The sequence below is a fragment of the Cottoperca gobio genome, chromosome 9, assembly GCF_900634415.1.
Source record: "Cottoperca gobio chromosome 9, fCotGob3.1, whole genome shotgun sequence".
NCBI lineage: Eukaryota > Metazoa > Chordata > Actinopteri > Perciformes > Bovichtidae > Cottoperca > Cottoperca gobio.
In genome coordinates, this window is record NC_041363.1 from 30,022,226 (window position 1) to 30,044,973 (window position 22,748).

General features: G+C 40.2%; 2 protein-coding genes across 3 annotated transcripts; both read left to right on the forward strand.

The window, feature by feature from the left end:
• The first annotated feature begins 13,375 nt into the window (after positions 1-13,375).
• LOC115012938 (T-box transcription factor TBX3-like) lies at positions 13,376-15,528 on the forward strand. The gene is made up of 4 exons (XM_029438796.1): positions 13,376-13,623; positions 13,705-13,972; positions 14,402-14,548; positions 14,684-15,528. The coding sequence occupies exons 1-4, from the start codon at positions 13,376-13,378 to the stop codon at positions 14,774-14,776; spliced, it is 756 nt and encodes a 251-aa protein (XP_029294656.1). The 3' UTR covers positions 14,777-15,528.
• Positions 15,529-15,587: 59 nt separating this feature from the next.
• Positions 15,588-19,029, forward strand: LOC115013724 (uncharacterized). 2 transcript variants are annotated; one of them, XM_029440202.1, is made up of 3 exons: positions 15,588-15,681; positions 15,791-16,236; positions 17,534-19,029. In XM_029440202.1, the coding sequence occupies exons 1-3, from the start codon at positions 15,621-15,623 to the stop codon at positions 17,801-17,803; spliced, it is 777 nt and encodes a 258-aa protein (XP_029296062.1). In that variant the 5' UTR covers positions 15,588-15,620; the 3' UTR covers positions 17,804-19,029. The 2 variants fall into 2 exon arrangements, with proteins under 2 accessions (XP_029296062.1, XP_029296063.1); XM_029440203.1 differs by having other exon boundaries at positions 15,791-16,230.
• Positions 19,030-22,748: the final 3,719 nt, after the last annotated feature.

A 22,748-nucleotide genomic window follows, 5' to 3' on the forward strand; every position in this document is an offset into this window, starting at 1 on the left:
CATTGTTATGCGGATGATACCCAATTATATCTATCAATTAAACCAGATGAAACCAATCAATTGGCTAAACTTCAAGCATGCCTTAAGGACATAAAAACTTGGATGTCTAGCAACTTTTTGATGTTAAACACAGACAAAACTGAAGTTATTATACTTGGCCCTAAACGCCTCCGAAACGCATTTTCTAATGACATAGAAGCTCTGGATGGCATTAACTTGGCCTCCAGCACCACTGTAAGGAATCTTGGCGTCATCTTTGATCAAGATCTGTCGTTTAACTCCCACATAAAACAAATCTCAAGGACTGCCTTCTTTCATCTACGTAACATTGCAAAAATAAGACACATCCTGTCTCAAAATGATGCAGAAAAACTAGTCCATGCATTTGTTACTTCAAGGCTGGATTACTGCAACTCATTGTTATCAGGTTGTCCCAAAAAGTCGCTTAAGACTCTTCAGTTGATCCAAAATGCACAAAAGCACACTGAGACAAATGTATAATTTGTGATATTGAGCTATACAAATAAATTTGATTTGATTTGATTCATCTGGCTTGATTGAGAGATATAATTGGGTATCATCCTCATAACAATTACAGTTTATGGAGTGGTTGCTGATAATATTGCCTAAAAGCATAGGTCTTCAACAGGGGGTCCGTGGAGGTACTGCAGGTGGTCGCAAAATTGTTTGTAGATAAAGCAAATTTGCTTTAAATTATTTTATTTTATTTTGCTTTGCGCATTTACATTCCCTCCTCCGCTGTGTTTCGCGAAGGGCGGGACTTCGCTCCCGACACACACACTTTCAGTCAGAGACAGAGCGGATGAAAGGAGTGGGGTGAACTAAAAGACCATTCCCCCCTCTTCAAGCCTCTTCTATATAATATATACAGTAGGGGGTCCCTGCTCCACGCTACACCAGTTTGGGGGTCCCTGCCCTGAAAAACGTTGAAGACCCCTGGCCTAAAGGAAGCATATATACAGGTAAATAGAATAGGTCCAAGTACAGAACCTTGCGGGACTCCATGACTGACATGGACGAATTATCATTAACACGTACAAACTGAGATCGCTCAGATAAATAGGACTTAAACCAGCCAAGTGCGGTTCCTTTTATGCCAACACAATGTTCCGGTCTCTGTAGTAGAATGTCATGATCAACAGTGTCAAAAGCAGCACTGAGGTCTAACGAGACAAGAACAGAGACAAGTCCTTTGTCTGATGCCAATAGAAGGTCATTGGTAACTTTCACCAGTGCCATCTCTGTGCTATGATGAACTCTAAATCCAGATTGAAAAACCTCAAATAAACTATTGTGATCTAAAAAGATCACACAATTGTTTTGTAACTGCTTTTTCAAGGATTTTAGCGAGAAAGGGAATGTTAGATATCGGTCTATAGTTGGCTAAAACCTTTGGATCAAGACTGGGCTTTTTAAGAAATGGTTTTATTACAGCTACTTTAAAGGATTGTGGTACGTAGCCAGATAATAGAGACAGGTTCGTCATATTTAATAATGAGGTTATTATAAGGCTCCATAAAGTTCTTTGAGTTGCTTAGACCAGGGGTTCCCAAAATGGGGGTTGCAAGATGATTTTCAGAATCCTCTCTATGTGACCCCTGAGGTGATTATGACAGATTAACGACAGTATCATTTGCAGGTGACAGATCACTTTACAGGCCACAGTAAATATCATAGACGTCACACACACATGTCAGTGTACACCAGTAGATTTCTTCCGAACACCCCAAATCAATACACTAGGCTTTAAGCCTAGGATATTATTTTTCAAAATGAAACGTTGGTTAATACCGACCAAAGACAAGGTAGAGAGGCCAGTGGAGAAGGCAGCAGAGGAGAGCGGAGAACCGCCGTCAGAAAGGCCATCGACTTCTGGCGCGGGAGGTAAGGGGGTCCATAAACAGTCGGACCAGCCTTCCTCCAAGTGTCAAAAGTATCGAGAGGAAAATATCCAATATGGATTCACATGCGTCGTTATCAAACGAGGACATGCTGTTTTGCACCCCGCTGGAGGTTAAGTGCACAGGTGAGGACATTTTCACAAAACTTGACAACAAACTAAAAGAAGCGGGACTGTCTTGGGATGAGTGCATCGGTGTGTGTACATACGGTGCTGCAGCAATGCTGGGGAAAAAGAAAGGACTAAAAGCAAGAGTCTTACAAGTGGCGCCCCACGTAAACGTTACGCACTGTATTATCCACAGAGAAGCACTTGCGAGTAAAGCACTCGACCCAGTGCTTAAAAGTGTTCTTGAGACTGCGATAAAAATGATCATCCCGTCCACTCAACACCAGGCTGTTTGCCACTCTCTGCAACGAACTGGGCTCGGAGCATCAGGGCCTACTGTACCACACAGAAGTCAGGTGGCTTTACCGGGGAAATGTTCTCAGCCGCCTGTATGAACTGCGGGACTAGGTGCGCTTATTTCTGATGGAGCATGGGTCCCAGCTCGCGGACCACCTGACTGACTGGTTAACTAGGCTAGCATATTTATCTTGCATATTTGACAGACTATACAGACTTAACATGCCATTGCAAGGTGAAAACACAAGCATCATGTCGCTGAATGATAAAACTCCGCGCATTCAAGAGGAAAGTGGATCGCTGGACTGCCCGAGTTGAAATGGGCAAGATTGATATGTTTCCTGAGCTGGAAGAATTCATGGAGGAAAGTTATCTGATTGTTAACACTGTGAAGAAGTCTATCACTACCCACCTCCAAGCCCTCCTGAAACACTTTAACAAGTATTTCCCCGAGGAAACAGCTCCAGAAAAATATGACTGGATAAGATCATCATTCAACTGTTATGACCGCAAGTCATGTGTCATCCGATATGGAGGAGGCACTGGTTGAACTGTCAAGTGACCGCACCTTAATTAAAGACAGCTTTTAATTCAAAGACGCATGCTGAGTTCTGGATTTCAGTCGAGAGAGAATATCTACAGCTATCCAAGACCGCAATGGACGTACTGAAGCCCTTTGGCTCTACATGCCTGTGCGAAAAGACTTTCTCGGCACTGACATATTAAAAAATAAATACAGATCACGTTGAAACGTCGAGGATAATCTCCGAGTGGCCGTCTCCAAAATTAAACCCAGAATGGACTTGCTGTGCTCCACGCATAGTGCCCACCCATCTCATTAGGTGAAATTAACACTGAAAAATAATAATTTCCTAAATGTAAATTTGCACCGCAACAATGTTCACATGTTTACTCAGTGCTACAGTTTATGGCTATTACTTTAGATATATTATATATCTGCTAACATGGAAATTAAAGTATTGTGTCAAAATTAAGTTTGCACATGTCAGCAACAATGTTCATAAATGCTCATAAATTACATGGAGATTTATTTGACTGACGTATTCTGCTTTTGTCTTATAGTAAATTGTTATATGTAAAATCATATCATGGTTGTCAGGCTGTTCTGTTCTTTTGTGTTGTCGTTATGTTTGGATACACCTATTAGTGCGTGTGTCCTGTGCACACGTTTTCTTATGTTTCAGTCACCTCCGGGGATAGTGGGGGTCGCCAGTCTCTGGCACCGTTATTTTGGGGGTCATGGGCTGAAAGGTTTGGGAACCCCTGGCTTAGACTACAGTAGAAAAGCACTAAATGCATTACGTTCCCATTTTACTATAAAATACACAAACCAGGCTCTCCCACAACACCAAACCATATTCAATACATTTCTATTAAATGCATCATCTGCATGAAACTAACAAGAAATAAAATGAACCAACTACCAACAAAAAAGTGTATCATGAATACAAACAATTATTCAAATATTACATTAAATTACATTTAAAATTAGTTAGTTAATCATATCTTCTTCAATTCCTTAAATACATGAATACATTTACTATAAATACTGTTTCTGAATAAAATTTGAATATTTATATAAAAGGTAATATTCATTACTTTGTTAGACTGAATATGACATGAAGAAAAGTATGATACAACAGACTGCAGTCCGATAGTGACTGGCTACACTTGACTTTCTCATGACTCATTTTGCAGTCTGCCCCAGCTCCAGACATGCGTTGTGCGTTTGATATCAGCTCAGGCCCGATCTCTTTTAACACTTCTGCTCAGCTGTTAAACTACATTCCTCCCACCTTCGAAGCCCAACTATGTTCACTCGCACTAACCTGTTACCATTAGGCCATTCATCAACTGTCCAAACATGTGAGGTGTTAAGGAGACAGTGCGGCCAGAATGGTTTGGAAAGCTTTCCAGTGACCCTGGCTGTGGAGAAGATTTCCAGTCAGAGGAAATAAAGTCTGCAGGAACACGACAGGGAGACTTGATCAGAGATGTCAAAGTGAGTGTGAATAAATGATGCTTGATGCTGCAGTTTATTTTGGATGCACTGACTAAAAAGCATTTTAACGGCATCAAAAAGAAAAACTGGCCAACAAAAACATAAAGCCGTAGTTCTGACTTTCCGATGGACTGAAGCGTTTGCCAAAGGTATTGTTTTCTCATTTAAAAAATATCTTTTTACTCTCATCTTTTTGATCCACTTTTAGTCTTGACAGGGGTCCATTTGTTGTTTCAATATTCTTGTCATGCCACGGCAGGCTTTTGGATTTGAAGTATTCTCAATGCAGTTGACTCTTGAAACTAAAGAACCTTATTCACAAATGCTCCATGATCAAAAACAAAACATTAAAAACCTTTTCTCCAAGTAAATCATTCAGAGTAAATAAATGGAGATGATCCAGTCACTTGTCACATTCACAAGGGAATTATGTACTATCCTCATCGAGGTAGTGTAAAGACTTTCCTCAGCAAAACAAGACCAAGAGTCTGCAACCATGCAGCGGATCTGGGAGGCTGTACTTAAGCTAAATGCTCACATCAGCACGCTAACATGCTCACAATAATAATGCTAACATGTTGATGTATAGCTGAAGTAATATTATCTATTTTCAATGTTTGTTTTATTAGCACTTAATACAAAGTTTGCAATGGCATTCGTTTTGTGGGCATTTGGTCATTACCAAAGTATTGAACAAGTTATCATTTTGACCAGATAGAAAATAAAAAGTAAGATCAAAGTTATAACAATCTATCCTAGGGACTATGAATGTGTGTACATCAATCCGCTGCATAGTTTGTCCAGATTTTTCAATAAAGAACAAAACAAAGTCAACCACTAATACCACTGTGTTAGATGAAAGGTGAAATGACCACCACAGTCAGACAGGTACCATGGATATCTAACTTTTGCACTAATCTGTGTGTAGATTTTGAGATTTTCACTGCATAAGTGACCATTTTGGCTCACCAAAGTCCTTACAATCTATGGTGAAGGTCACCATAGTCCCAATGTGTAGTTACATTTCTGAGAAAGTACACGTTAGCTAAGTGTTTAGGCTCTGTGGCTACACAGAAACCCCTTAACGCAGAAAAACAAATCCCCCTTTCAGGATAAGATTGTGTGGGGTGGAATGGTCAGCGATACCCCATATGTATATCACTATTGCGGCTGAATAATATAAGTTTGAAAAGTTGAAAGAAGTGAGCTTACACGACCTCGGCTATGGCTTGAGGCTATATTTGCTGCTACTAGCATAATACACCCAAATCTCTGACGGAACTGTCGACAGTTAAAATGTGGGTATTGTAGGCGTTACCTTTTGACTAGGAAGAAGAATCTGTGGAATAAAAAAGATAGTTTTTCTGTCCCTGCTGCATTTATTCTGATCCTTTTTTCTGTCAATTGTGAATTAGATAATGTTACCAGAAAGCAATGCTACATTTGTGCAGTACTCTTTTAAGTAAAGAAACCAAGCATTCAACCAAGCAGGGACTGATAGCTGCCCTTGTTTTATGGACCATATCCCCACACCCAAAATGGGCAATTCAGTAATGTGAAGGTTTTACTCGGGAGAGTTTGTTAATGTGCAGTGACCCAGTGGAGATCTGCAGCAGGAGTTTTATTTTGTCATGTGTTGTGTACAGTCCACCATGCTGGATGTGGTACCCATACCACATCTTTTTATAAAGCTTAAAATCTCATCTATTTAGATTTTGAGATCACAATCACAACAGCAGGTACAATCAGCGCCTCAAAATAGCAATTAAACTCAAAAATCAAACCCATAACTTTGAGCCAACTCACCTATGAACCCTCATAATAATCCTGTAATCAGTAATAATAATTAAAAAACACTCTTGTGTCATTGCCAAAGGTCCAAACGATCTTTCCGGTAAAACGATATTGATAGCCAACTTCGTCACGTCCATAAAAGCCCATAAACAACTGTTGCAATCTTTGAAATCAGCTGATCGATGTGTGAGATATTTTGTTTATACTCGGTAAAAACGTTATTCCCGCTTGCGCCTGCTTCCCAAATGTAGAGCGGACTCTAAGCGTTCAATTGCCAGCTCATTTGAGCCAATCGGAGCTTCCATGGGTTATCTATAGCCATCAATAGCCAATCAGTGTCAACTTGATAAGGAAGTGCCTGCCCCTCTTCTTTTGTTTACAGACCAAGCCTATAGCAACCGCAATAATAATTTAAGATGATCAGATATCTTTTTTTTTTTTTAAGATTTGGAGGGATGAAACCCTCTTTTTAATGGTCACACATACAGAGCACACAGTGAAATTTGTTCTCTGCTTTTAACCCATCCTAGTACCAGGAGTCTAGTACTAGGAGCAGTGGGCAGCTCATAGGACAGTGCCCAGGGAGCAATGGGAGTGAGGGGGGAAGGGGGATGTCCGGTGCCTTGCTCAAGGGCACCACGGCAGGGCAAGAGGTGAACTGGGACCTCTCCAAGTAGCAGTCACACTCGGGTCGGCTCACAGTCCAAGCCCCTACTGACTGAGCCACTGCCGGACATTTAGATTTATAGTTTTCAAACAGAACCTTCAGTATTTTGTTTAAGTAGCTTGTGAAAAATAAAGTGAGACACATTTAGTAGTCTACCCTTGTGCACCGCACAAGGAAAAACTTCCTAAAAGAAACCCCATAATTAAAGGGGGAATATGTTAGAAACCTCAGGGAGAGACTGAGGAGGGATCCCCCTCCCAGGACGGACTGACGTGCAATAGATGTCGTGTGTACAGGATGAACAACATAGTACAAATACAACATCCATTTGACAGAAATTACGTTGTGATCAAAAAAGAGAAAGTATGGATGAATCCAGGATAATGTCAAAAAGGCTTCCCGGTGTCCAGCAGGACCAGGGCAGCAGGCGCAACCACGATTCATGATCCATATGTGAACTTTAACAGTGGCAATCTGCCACATGAGAGACACAGAAACTCCGGGGATGCTGAGTTAGTAACATACATTTACATAAATGCATACAGATAGAGAGGGAGAGGAGGAGAGAGGAAGAGAAGGAGGAGAGCAGGGAAGTGTCCCCCGGCAGTCTAAGCCTATAGCAGCATAACTAGGGACTGATCCAAGGCAAGCCTGAGCCAGCCCTAACTATAAACTTTATCAAAAAGGAAAGTCTTTAGCCTGCTCTTAAATGTGGAGAGGGTGTCTGCCTCCCGAACACAAACCGGAAGCTGGTTCCACGGGAGAGGAGCTTGATAGCTGAAGGCTCTGGCTCCCATTGTGCTCTTAGAGACTATAGGAACCACAAGTAACCCTGCATTCTGGGAGCGCAATGCTCAGGGGTCTTCACTATTTTTTACGTGAGAGCCACATTGATAGGACAAAGTCAATGGGAGAGCCACTTTTACCGCAAAGTATGAAAAGGTATCCAGTCATAAAAAGCATTTCTGTTTATTAATCTGTCATCCCACCCAGAACATACAATGCAGCCAACCAATGCATTCATTAAAAGCAGGATTAACTTAATACTGGGATGATGTTGTCAAACTCGGCAAACAATATTTCTGCTGAAGCCAAAAAGCAGTGTTTCACAATGTTTGAGTCTGATAAGGTTTTTTTGCCTGAGCCAAAATCCATGCGATCTCAAAAGATGCCTGAGTTAATCGTTCAGCTGTATTAGTTGTCCTGTGTATGAGCCTTTGTTGTCCAGAAAGAGAAGAAAGTTGCTCTATTTTATTTTATTTTTTTACTAATTTCACTTCCAGGTGCGTAAGTTTTGTTGAACTTTGGATGCGTCGTTTGGAAATGCGGCTCCAAATGACTTGACGCTTGAAACCAGAGCAGGTTTGTTTGCACATTAAGCACAAAGGGTTCAACTCGTGGAGGACAAATAAAAACTCCTCTGTCCACTTGTCTTGAATTTTCCTTTGCTCGTCTTGTATGGCTCGTACCTTTCTTTTTTTAACGGGAGCAGCTGTTGTCTGTCCACAAATCACATCTCCAGCATCTTCCGCTCGATTCCGCTGTGGTTTGATGCTCCAAATGAGCATGAGTTGCAGTAATCCAGCCTTGAAGTAACAAATGCATGGACTAGTTTGTCTGTATCATTTTGAGACAGGATGTGTCTTATTTTGTAATGATTTATTATTGTTCTTTAAAACAGTGCAGCTACTTTTTTGTCTGTGCCCCAATAAATAATGTTAGTAAAGCCCTGAGAGTTTGTAAAGACGCATCAATATACTGTAACAACATTTAAAGCCATTTTGTGTAGTTTATCTTATTTTATGTTGTAGCATCTTTCACAATATTTCCTGGCATACGTTTTTTGTTGTATGCGGTTTATGTGCTGCTATCTTCTTCCCATGCTTGATCCATGGGGCATCTACCACACAACTTTGTTCTGTAACCACCATCTTTCCCAAACCTGACTGAATTTTCAAAATGTGACTTCATATTGAGGGCGGCAACCCCTCTTCCACTCAACTCAACCCACATCAAAAAGAAGTGTAGCAGACCAAATGTTATTTTCTTATCTCTTTCTAGAAAATGTGACAAATCAAGCTACCTCAGAATGTCAGGCAAGTGTCAATTCATCCAATGTTAGTAGTTCATTGTTAGTCCATGACCATGGGTATAACTTGCAAAATGAAAAATAATGACTTGCTTACTGATTACAGAACGAGTCGCCATGATAAACAGACAGCATTTTCCAAAAACAAAAGCCTTGTCAGTAAACCACCACAGAATGTATAAAAGAAGACGACGTATCCTCTGGTTCTGAAAAGTTAATAAAATGTAGAAGTGCCTTAAACCTGCATTTTTTGCAATGGCCAGAATGGAGCAAAAAGAAGTCTATGAGAAAATGGCCCTACTTCTCACTTAATTTATTACCTCAGCAAACACTTATTTGCTAGTTTCAAGTCTTCTTCAAGGCAGCACGATGTTAATTTTGTAAATGATGGTCCCATTTAGAATAAAATAGACGATAAAGCAGAGGTGGAGCAATGTTTATCCCTCCCCAGCTCCACCGTGTACGCTAGGCTAATGATATGAACATTTATTAATACTGGCATTCATCTCTTTTTGAATAGTTCACTGTGTCATGGTTAAACTACACTGACATTTTTGTTAAATACTTTTTTCCCTCCATTTCATGTTTATCTATAGCAGGGGTAGCCAACGCGGTGACCGCGGGGCACTTGGTCGCCCGCAGGAACTACGTGAGTCGCCCGCAGAGCATGTTCTAAAAATAGCACTAGTCACCATGGAGCTCCGTCTAAAATTTGTATTTAATTGCTTTGCTGTTTTTTTTAAAATCATAACACTTGAATTATTAAGTGTAATTTAACATTTCAAATAAAAATATTGAATATAGAATTTAAAAAACAAAAATGTTTTATGAATTTTTTTAATGAATTCTGACCCTGTAAACTAAATCTCCATTTCACTTTTCGCTGAGACAAGCTGGCGTGTTCACGCTAAACATGGCAGAAAAGCGAAAGAAAACTAACTATTTTCACAATGATTGGTAGGAAGAATTATTTTTTACAACAGTGAAATTATAGTGTGTCTCATTTGCGTTGCGACGGCAAAGCGGTACATTGTGGAGACACTTCGGTACGTGTTACAAAAGCTACCATGCTAACTAACTAACTAACTAACTACCACCTGCAGCACTGCGGGCAGAACAAGCCGTGAGTTAAAGGCAGCTTTGGGCAGCAGCATCTCTTTTCACCAGGCCAGTGAACAAGTCTCAAAAAGCAACAGAAGCTTAATTTAGAGCTGCACATTATTTTAAATAAAGAACAAGAAAGCCTTTTCGGACAGAGAGGTCTTGAAAGGTGCAATGATGTTATTGAAAACACTGTTCTAAGATGAGAAGAAAGTTTCTGATGTCATCTCCACTCTCTATGATGTTACAAAGTTAGTGATTTGTACAAACAGTGTTACGCCTCAGACACAGGGAAGGAAGACTCATACGCATGACTCCGGACACAATGGTAAAGTGTGAAAAAACAATACTTTACTTCCGTAAAACAGAATATTAAATCAAAGCGCTCACTAGGAGGATTAACAGAGTTGTCTGAAAAAACACACTGATACTTGGAACACTGTACTTGGACATGCTACGACAAGGATATGGTAAGACGAACTGACAGACGACAAGGGGAGACAGGACAATTTATACAAGAGGTGAGTGGGAACAGGTGAAAACAATCAGGGGCGAGGGAGACGCTGACGATGGAGGGACATCACACCAGGACAGGAAGTAAAGGCATCTGGGTTGAGAAACAAGAGGTAGGTACAAAATAAAACAGGAAGTGACGAGTCAACATGAACAACTCAACAAATTCGACGAGACATGACAAACAGGATATGATTTGAAGATGTGACAATTAATGATTTCCTTAATTCTTTTTACAGAAGTGATACTTTGTACTAAAATATAACTGGTGTGATTTTGAACAAAATGCTACAAATGTGCTCATTCATACAAAACTGTCAATAAATATATTTACAAAAATATCAGAGATGTGATAACTCTGACTTTCAAATGTTGACATAGATTGAGCACATACATACATAATGTTTAAATATATCTGTTTCCTACCATGGAAAATCATTGTTAATAATCATTGTGAGGAATAATTAACATTAACATGTGATCAGACAGTCTCTTCACATATATGAATATTTATTATTAATGATATTATCATTAAAGGTGAACAGTGCAACTATGTTATTCAGGAAGTTTGTATCAAACAAGTAGCTATTCGTATTATTCAGTACACTTGAAGTAGCTCTCAGTATCAAAAAGGTTGGTGACCCCTGATCTACAGTAAATATTACTTTTCAATGCCCATCGATATGAATGACCAATATGTCTACCCATGGGTGTAATTTCCACCGGGGACAGTAAAATCCCGTATGTGTCCCCCCCACTTTCAAATTAGTTTATTATTATTTTTTAACCGCAAGCCGTCATCGCCACTGAGGAGCAGGACACAGCCTGCCTCTGTAGACGCGCGTGCACGCGACCAGAAACGTTGCATGCACATTCTAAAAATAGCTCACTGATGATGATACCGTGTTGTGGCCCACAACAACAATGAAACGCCAACAGCAGCAGCATATTACTCTAATGGCTTGGGTGAAAAGAAAGAAACGAGATGTGAGTTGGTTGATTCAGTAAATTAGTTCAGGATAATCATATTTTCTGTCTACACCTGTTGATGGTAGACTAATGCCAGATTTGCTAGCTAATAGCATCAAGCTTGATGCTACCGTTATTTACTCACCGAGTTGCTGAAGTACCCCCTAATATTTCTCGTCAGCAATTTATGACAAGCAGACTTTCCGGCTGCTAGTTTAATGTTTGACTCACACACCAATGACTCAATATGATCATAACGCGATTGCTTTGATATCAGAGATGAGATGATGAGGTGGAGCTGCCTCAAGACATAGAGGGTGAGACAGAGAAGCAGCACAACAATGAGACGAAGAAGTGTACATGAGATAAGAAGTGAATACAGTTTGAATAATAACCAACGTGATTTAGATATGGCTCCAGTTTATCAGCATTGTTTTGCCTGTGTATTTGTATTTGTATTTAAATCACACACAAAACATGAATTGTGAACATTTTTGACTTTATAAAATGATTCTCTCCAGTCTTGGCTATATTAAACAATTCAGAAAGTAAGACAGCTTTTTCTTATACATATTTTAGTACTATTCTTTCTGGCAGAATTTATCATTAAGCAGTGATGCAGTGGATATGTCTAGGGCTTTTATTATGGAAGGGACATTGCCACCCATAATTGCATTGAAAAACGAGGCTTACAGTGAATCAAGCTAAATGCTGACGGTGTCAGTAAGCTACAGACTTTACATTTTTCAATTAACTTATCCTTCATAGTGATACATTAAAGCAAACATGTGTTCTATTATCACACTATTTGTACTTCCACACATGCAAAACTATTGTATAATTATGCCTTTTTACTGAAGTTACTACACTGAACAGACTGGTTAAGAAGGCCAGCTCTGTCCTGGGGAGCCCTCTGGACACTGGAGGTAGTGGGAGACAGGAGAATGACGACCAAGCTGTCCTCTCTATTGGACAACATGTCCCCCCCCCTCCAGGACACTTTGTCCGCACTGTGCAGCTCCTTCAGTGACAGGCTGCTTCACCTGCGGTGTCTCATGGAGAGATACTGTAGGTCCTTTCTCCCTGCAGCGGTCAGACTGTACAATCACCACGGCCCTGGTAGACCACCACACCAAGAACATACTATTCCACCACTGTTGTGAAATTATCACTGCAATGTGCAATATTCACTTTTTATAACTTCTGCAATTATTACTGTCATGTGCAATATTTACTTTTACAACTTTTTATCAACGACTTTGTACTTATATTACTTTTACTCTATTTTATTCTATTTAATTATTGTGTACTCACCACTTTACTTTCTTGTTATTTTGCTGTAACAAAGTAAATTTCCCCGTCGTGGGACTAATAAAGGATTTCTGATTCTGATTCTGATAAATACACTACTTCACAGTTCCATGGTGAAGTTTTCCATGCTGTCAATAACATGGTAAGCAATGTTGCCTGTAATTACATTTAATAACTTTGCCTGTGCCAACATTAGTTGACATGTCTCTTTTTTTTTACTTTTGCCTGATTCTGTGTTTGCTTTAACAATGCTTGGTTCAGATTTGGTGTGTGGTTTTAAGATTAATAAAGCTGGATTTCAACCCCAAATTGTTGAAAACAGCTTCACCAGCCAGTGAAGAAATGTAAGGCAGCATTTTCATGCACATAATGTGCAATACCAGGGAAACTCCACCCACTGCTGGGTGTCATACTCCAGTCCAAATGTGTCAAGGAGCAAACAATCTTGGACACAGGCTAGGAACGCTGATCAAAACATTATTAAACCCGCAACAACGTGGCGTAAAAGTGTAGCCAAACAAAAGTTGGGCGTAAAGTTCCCCTCTTCCAACAAGAGTCGGAGATGCAGTCCTTCACGGGACTATGTTGTCCGGACCCTCAGCCATGGACCTCTCCTTCCGCGGCTTATTTGATCCCAGTTTGGATGCCAGCGCTACCCCGATTATTCACACGTCGCCACCGGAGCAGTCTCTGATTTTGTGCAGGCCTCCCAAAATTCTGGAGGAAGGCGAAATGACAGAAGATAATCCTGAAGTTTATTTGGAATCCAACGACCTTTGGACACAGTTCCACAAATACGGCACTGAAATGGTCATTACAAAATCTGGGAGGTACGGTAACTGTCTAATAATTACGCATTGATGGAAATATAATGAATGCATGCATCACGCCGTTATCTCTTCTCCCGGCAGGCGCTTGTTTCCGCCGCTCAAGGCAAGATGCACCGGGATGGACAGAAACGCCAAATATATTTTTCTGATGGACATCGTGACGGCTGATGACTGCAGATATAAGTTTCACAAATCCCGCTGGATGGTGGCGGGGAAAGCGGACCCGGAGATGCCCAAACGCATGTCCATACACCCGGACAGTCCGGCAACGGGCGAGCAGTGGATGTCCAAAGTGGTCAACTTCCACAAACTGAAACTGACCAACAACATCTCCGATAAGCATGGATTTGTATGTTTGGATTTAGATTTTGAAAATGTAATGCATTTCAGCCTATAACAATACTAATACTACTGTAAATACTACTACTACTACTACTACTACTACTACTACTACTACTACTACTACTACTACTACTACTACTACTAATAATAATAATAATAATAATAATAATATGCTTCTCAGGGTATCTATTTAAGTTACGCTTTAGCACGTTGATTGCCTGTGTGGTGATTTCTATTTTTTCTTAAACATATAAATAGTAGTTTTGCTGTGATGCATGAAGTAATCCTATATAATGTAATATTATAATATATGATAATATAATCATAATATAATATATGTTCTAGTTCTTGCCTATATCGTCTCCATGGACGTTTTTTCCTATTTAGAATCATACCCAAAATATGGTTTACATTTCATTATCATTTTCATTTGCAGACAATTCTCAACTCGATGCACAAATACCAGCCACGATTTCACATAGTGAAGGCGCATGACATCCTGAAACTGCCTTTCAGCACTTTTAGGACATATGTCTTCTGTGAGACAGAGTTCATTGCAGTGACAGCTTACCAAAACGATAAGGTAAGAGGTGTTTCATTTTTTTTTACTGTAATACTAACCTGGACTCAACTTTCCTAAGAAAGCAGACGCTCATATAATTTACATTTATTTTAAAAAAGTAGGCTTCATCTTGCTCTCCTTTGTACCAATTTTCAGATAACCCAGCTAAAAATAGACAACAATCCTTTCGCGAAGGGATTCCGAGAGACGGGCAACAGAAGAAGAGAAAAGAGGCATGTTTTTCATTAATTTCATTACAAAATAAGGCCTTAATATTGTTACTACATTACGCAAAAGCCATATTTGGTTTATAGTGTTTTTTCTTAATTATTGTCCAGCTTCATGTGTTCTGTGCCACGGATCTAAATGCTGCATAGTAATCGTGGATTAAGTATTCAGAACCACAATGTAAAATACATTGTTACATTCTGCCCGTTAAATTTGACACAATTATTATCATGTAAAAAAGTTAAAGTACACATTATGCATATTTTCTGTATGTGTGTTATTATTATTAATTTATTTTTCACTGATGTAAGCAGGATTTTAATGTTGCAGCTGGTTCAGAGTGGAACTATTCTAATGCTGTTGGGTAGTTTAATTTAAAGCACTGTACCGTTTCTTATACATACATAATCATCCTATGCTTGTATGTAAAATCTTTATCTGCAAACTAACTGTCAGAAACATTTATCGGAGTAAAAAAGTACAACACTTCCCTTTGAAATGGAGTAGAAAGTAGCATAACATTAAAATACTTGAGTAAAGTACCTCACAATTATACAGTACTTAAGTAAATGTACTTAGTTACTTTACAAAACTCCTGGATGAACTGTATTCTTTCTTTCTTTTCATCTTGGATTCTGTCCCAACACCAAAATAAACGTGTCTGAAGTGTCTAAATAATTTAGATTAGTCATATATGTATATTTTTTTCACCTAATGTTCACTCGTATTTTATTTAAATCTTTTGGAAAAGATAACCTTTGTTTTATTTTTGATGAATCCATAAACAAAATCATTACAACTTAATTGTGTTATTTTCTTTTGTTATAAAAGGAAAGTACAACATTCATCACTAAAGTCTAAAGAGATGCGGATGACTGACATAAAATCTCAATCTGTAAAAGATTCAGAAAATTCCAAATGTTCAGGTATGGAAAACCTGTGTAATGCTAATTTGTCAATTCGTACATTCGTTAACTCTACAAATATGAATCCACATTTTTAAAACTAACTTTCCCATCTATCTTTTTTTCCAAGATGCTCATGAAAGTGACAGTGACAAAGATGACAATGTTAAGGACAATCCTGGACAAGAGTTCTGGGAAACTAAACCACAGGTTTCCTTAGCAGAGAGGACAGTTCAGACTTCAGTTGGGCCACAGAGAGAAATGGAGCCCAGACAAAGTATCAGTATATTAAGTGATGGAGCGGGTTGCTGCGAGCCACAAGACTCAGAGAAGAAACAATTGGACAAATTATACGGCAGTTTAGCACAAGGCTGTGTTTATCCACAAGATTTAAACAGACGACTGCGGGATCCGAGTATCCCCAACAATCTTTTCCACTCTGCTCAGGTAAACACCTGGACCAGTTGTGCCACGATGGACCAAGCAGTGCCATGTGGACTGAGCCTGGCAGCAGCTGTCAGGACTCCAGAAACTTCAGGGTTTTCTGTGGGCCTCCAACAGCACGCACCGGTACAGGTACACAGGCGACCCGCAAACCATGAAATACTTAAAGAACACATTGTTTTTACATTGTATTATTATGCCGAAAAGATGTTGTAACCAGTGGTGAAAGAATAATTTAGATCATAAGTAAAAGTAGCAACGCCACATCATTGGAATATAAGTGCTATTTAACTATTTTGTTCAGGGAGCCACATTTTCAGAAAGCTAAGAGTCCTGAGGCCTGACCTTAGATATTATTCTCAGGGGTAAATTGACCCACTCAACCTCTCTCTGGCCTTATGAATCAAAACCTAATTTGTGTTTATTGGATAGCCTTTTGAGATACACTCCCGATATAACACATATACCCCCTCAAAGCTAAGGATAATAAAGATATCTGCTCCTCACCATGGGGTACATGGTGTCGCCAGATGAAGTTATGTGAAAAGTTAATCAGGAGAAAGCTGCTAAAATCAGGAAGACACCACAGTAACTGTAGAAAGTGCTGTGTTGTGTTAAAGTGGTGTTAGTGTAAAGAATGTCAGCTTTGACTGCTTTTCCCTTCCGTCAATTTCACATTAATGAGACACACGAAGGTGTCCGGTGAGAAGAGGGGTGAATACCTGGATATAATTAATATAATACTTCAACACGTGCTCTGATGCTTGGAGAGATTCATTAAAGATGGTGAATCTAATTTTATCGGTACATGTGATTGTTAATTAGAGCAGCATTGTTATTTTCTTAGATTTCTTTTTATTGAGTTTTGCTGATTCAGACACCATCTCAGGGCGGAACAGTGTTTCTGGCGAGCGGAGACAGAGAGGCTTGGCTGCTGCCAGAAGAGCCGCTGACTGAGATTTATCTGAGCAGAATGGGAATAAATTACAATGAAATAGATTTATGTACATTTCTTGCTTTCCCCTTGATGGTCTCTCTGCTGCACGGTGCTGCTGTTGCTGTGCAGCTCTGTCTTATCTGTCCGTGCGCTGTCAGTATCCTCACTTTGAGCCGTGGATCATTCAAAACGTTAATTAATTAAATGTTAATTACAGAATATTAGCAGTCAAATGTAATTAACTTTTTGTTATGGACGTTACGTATTATAATACTGTATTAATATTATTATTATTAGTTTTTAAACTCCACATCGTTTTTAATGCTTATCTCATTTGCTGAGTCACAACAGCTCTCAAATACATGTAGAAAAGTACAAAAAAAATTTCCTCTGAAATTGTACTTAAGCGTAGTACTTATTTGTTGAGTTGTCACTTTTATTCATTAAAGAGCAACTGATAATCTGTTGTATGTATTTTTCCTTTGTTAACAGGACCTGTTAAGCCTGTCCCACTTTGGAGGCTTTCTGTTTTATCCCTACTCCAGCTTCCCTGCAGCATCAGCCGAGTACCTCATTCCACCAGTGGTCCACAGCTGGGACTACTTTACCTCTCCTATGATGTTGTCATCTGTTCCTGCTTTGGGTGGTGGTGGATTGAGATATTTTGCCCCTGATTTGCTAATGCTAGCCAAAACAGATCAGAAGACATCAGTGGACGAAGCTGAAATTGATTGCAATCAAGATGAGTCACAAACAGGGTGAAAATACTGACTTGAGAGCAGCTACTGCTGATTTAAAGTGTCCCTGCATGTGGTCTACCTATTCCCCACCTACATAATCCAAAGGCTGGGATGACACTGAACCTTTTACTTGAACGTTTTTAACATGTGTATTGGTAAAGTCTGAAAATTGTGTGTTGGTAAAGTCTGAAAAGTGTGTGTTGGTAAAGTGTCATTGTGGGGGCCTTGCCTTAGATTAATTCATGTACATTGACATGAGAAGGAACAACTTCCACAGGACTCCGATGTAAAAAGGTTTAAAACAAAGTATTTTTATTCCACAGTTCTGTAGTACCTTCTTTCAGGACTAATCAAAGTTAAGTTCTACTAATCAGCAAACTGTACTACTGTAAGAAAACTGTGTGGCTCTATCCATAACTTAACCCATAACTGAACAAAACAAATGTTTTATCCAAGCAGTGAACCATGTGGAAGTGGCCAAACTGCAGTTCATCGAATGGCCACTTGAGGTTTCAAACGGGAGCAATCTCATTTAGACCCCCATGTCAAAATGCCCAATTAACAATTAACAGCAGAAATAAACATGTTTACAACCTGGAACAAAAAACGGTTTTGGTCTCTATAGCTAATTTCATGACAAGTTCATGACAACTGAACGGGGGTGCATTTTTATATAACTCATCTGTTGTTAATTGGGGGCATGGACTTCTGCATACGAAACATAGAAATCAGAGATTCTGGGAAGAACTAGCAGCAAAAGGTATTTAAGTGATGCAAATTCATTTTAAAAATGTTATGAGGCAAATTAACTCTCAATACATATATTTGCTGTTTGGAGAGCAATTCTGAAAGGAAAGTACATAAAACTATGTCGTCCCTCATTTTCCTGTTTAACATATTTTTATGTAGAATGTTGATTCTCAGAACTTTGTGGAATGAATGAAAACTTGAGCTATTTCAAAGGATTCAAAGGCTTTATTGTCATATGCACAAAAATTGGTAATCCCAGGCTCCACCAACAATGTAAAATACAGTATACCAAAGACATACAATGAAATAAAGTAATACAATAGTGCAATAAAATACAAGGGACATAATGTTGCAAAATAAAATGCAGGAATAAGTAGAATATATACATATAAAATAGAATAAGATGAAATAGAATGTAAGATTTGGAATACTGTACAGTGGAATTAAATACGGTATACTGTAATACTATATAAATATGTGGATATATGGAACAAACAGATGTATGTACTATAAAACTGACCAAAAATATAATAAACACTTTTGTTTTTGCTCCCATTTTTCATGAGCTGAAATCCAAGATCTAAGACTCTTTCTATGTACACAAAAGGCCTATTTCTCATAAAACCAGTCAGTATCTGGTGTGACCACCATTTGCCTCACGCAGTGCTACACATCTCCTTCACATAGAGTTGATCAGGTTGTTGATTGTGGCCTGTGGAATGTTGGTCGACTCCTCTTCAATGGCTGTGCGAAGTTGCTGGATATTGGCAGGAACTGGAACACGCTGTCATATCCAGAGCATCCTAAACATGGTCAATGGGTGACATGTCTGGTGAGTATGTAGGCCATGCAAGAACTGGGATGCTTTCAGCTTCCAGGAATTGCAACATGGGGCCGTGCATCATCATGCTGCAACATGAGGTGATGGTGGTGGATGAATGGCACAACAATGGGCCTCAGGATCTCGTCACGGTATCTCTGTGCATTCAAAATGCCATCAATAAAATGCACCTGTGTTGTCCAAAACATATGCCTGCCCATACCATAGCCCCACCGCCACCATGGGCCCCTGTACAGTGAAAACCGGGATTCATCGGTGAAGAGAACACCTCTCCAAAGTGCCAGCCGCCATCCAAGGTGAGCATTTGCCCACCTTGGATGAACTGCAGTCAGGTCAAGACCCCGGTGAGGACGACGAGCATACAGATGAGCTTCCCTGAGACTGTTTATGACAGTTTGTGCAGAAATTCTTTGGTTGTGCAAACCAAAATTGTTGCATCAGCTGTCCGGGAGGCTGGTCTCAGACAATCTTGTAGGTGAAGATGCTGGATGTGGAGATCCTGGGCTGGTGTGGTTGAGCAAAAACAAAAGTGTTGAGGTTATATTTTTGGTCAGTATATGCAAGTAGTGACACTTTACAAAGCTCAGTCCAGTGGTTTTGGTGCAGATGCTGCGGTACCATCTACCGCACAGTACCGCACTGCTGGGGTGATGGGGGTCTTTAATGAGTGTGCCATCTACCTACATTGCTGGGTGTAGAGGTCCTCCATGGATGGAATTTTCGTCCTGGTGATGTGCTGAGCAGTTTTCACCACCCTCTGTTCAATCTTAGGGTTGAGGGCGATGCAACTGTCATACCAGGCTGTGATGAAGCCAGTCAGGATACTCTGGATGGTGCACATGAAGAAGTTGCAGAGTATCTTGGAGTTCATGTTGAACCTCCACAGCCTGTGGAGGAAGAAGAGCCGCTGTCTCGCTGTCTTGTTGCTGATACTAGTGTGATGAGTCCAGGTCAGGTCTTGACTGATATGAACTCCAGAGGAACCTGAAGCTGCTGACTCTCTCCACCGTAGTCTTGTTGATGGTGATGGGGGCATGTCCCCCTGTCTGTTGCTTCTTGTAATCCACAATCAACTCCTTAGATTTTCTGACGTTGAGATGAAGGTTGTTATCCTGGCACTTCTCTGTACACCGTCTTGTCGCCATCGGTGATTAGGCCGATAACGATCGACTCGTCAGCACAATGGTTGTTTGTGAACAGGGAGTAGAGGAGAGGGCTGAGCACGCAACCCTAAGGGGCTCCGGAGTTAAGGGTCAGGGTGGAGGATATGATGTTGGCCACCCACACTGCCTGGGCTCTTCCCGTCAGGAAGTTCAGGATCCAGTCACAGAGGGCGGTGGTGAGCCCGAGGTCCCTGAGCTTAATGACGAGCTTGGAGGGCACAATGGTATTGAATGCTGAACTGTTGTAAATGATCAGCATTCTCAGATATTTGTTCCTGTGATCCGGGTGGGAGAGGGCAGTGTGGAGGGTGAGTGGACTGTGGACCTGTTTGCTCAAGTAAACTGCAGAGGGGAGGGTCCAGTGAGTCAGGGAGGGAAGAGGTGATTTAGGTTTTGACTAACTGCTCAAAGCACTTCATAATGATGGAGGTGAGTGCAACTGGGCGGTAGTCGTGGATGCAGATCTTTTTCATCTTTTTTGGGACCGGAACGATGGTGGACTGTTCAAAACATGTGGGAACTACAGACTGGACTAGTGACCTATTGAAAATGTCTGTGAACACATCTGCCAGCTGCACTGCACACACCTTGAAAGCACGACCAGGGAGGCCATCAGGTTCAGGAGCCTTGTGTGGGTTAATCTTTTTGAAGGATTTGCACATATCTGTTCTGGTTAAAACCAGTGGGCAGGGATTCTGAGCCTTCTGTACCTCCACACCCGAGGAGCTCTCAAAACGTGCATAAAAAGTGTTCAGTTTATCTGGGAGAGATGCAGACACTTCTTCAGCACCGCTCCTTGCCCTTTTATAGTTATTTATTGTTTTTAGTCCAGACCACATGTCTCTCGCATTGGAGCCTTTGTAGTCAGACTCCACTTTGTCTCTTTATTGTCTTTTTGCACTGCCAATAGCTCTCTGCAGCATGTACCTGGAATTCCTGTACTCATCCAAATCACCACACCAGCACGTGATAGCCCATGCTTTAAGTTTAGCACGGACCTCGCCATTTATCCAGGGCTTTTGATTTGGGAATGTCCGTACAGTAATACGTGGCATGACGTCATTGATGCATTTGTCGATGTTGCAAATGACTACCACCATGTGTGAGTTTATGTCGTTATCCTTAAACACACATCACTCCGTGATTCCAAAGCAGTGGCGGAGAGCAGTCTGACTGTTCAGTCCAACATTGAATTTCCGCGTCACCGGTCTGTTCCTTTTGAGTTTCTGCCTATAAGTGGGAAGCAGCAGAAGAGATATGTGGTCTGACTTGCTGAAGCGGGGGGAAATGATCTCCACATCTATGCACCACTTGTTGTTGATCATGAAGCAGACACCTCCTCCCTTACTTTTACCAGAGTTTATTGCCCGGTCCTGGCGATAAATTGAGAATTCATGTGGAGCAATGGTGGAGTCCAGGATCCAGCTTATTATCCAGGGATTGGACACTTGCCAGAAGAATACTTGGTAGAGGAGGCCGGTTTTCACATTTCCTTGGTCTGACTAGAACTCCGGGATTCCCGCTTCCTTCTGCGCTCCCCATTGTTTGCCGATCGTAGTAGAGGATTGCTGTCCACCAAAGTTCTGATATGTGGAAATTGTTCTGTATCATATTGAATGATAGGGCTCACTTAGGCGGTTTGCATATTTTGAAAAAGGTTCAATACAAACGACAATGTAAAACAATAAAAGACACATAGCAGACATTCAGGGCTGAAAATTAGCTTTTCACATCGAAACAAAGTCTTTGGCGGTAAATGTAGGCCTACTCCATATAAGAATATGGTATTTTCGAGAGTAAATCACAATAACCACATTTTACACCATTAATGAAGTTGCTTTAAGCCAACGGACTCATTTGAATAGAGTCAATTGTGAGACAATATCAAATAAGCTATGTTGTCCTTCATATTTAATACATTACATTACATTACAGTTCATTTAGCTGACGCTTTTGTCCAAAGCGACTTACAAAAGTATCCTGTTTATGTTTTGTATACAAAAAAATACAGATCTTTTTAGAAGAAACTAAAAGCAAAATACACTCAATAGGAAAATCTTCTCTTTGGAGCTCAATTGCTAGAGAAAATCACATAAACTATATTGTACTTGCGAAAAGTTGCTTGAGGAAATGAAGATATTTCAGTGATGCAAATAACTACTTAAATTCTCAAGAATTATATTCTATGTTTCTAAATTTGGTAATGATTCCAT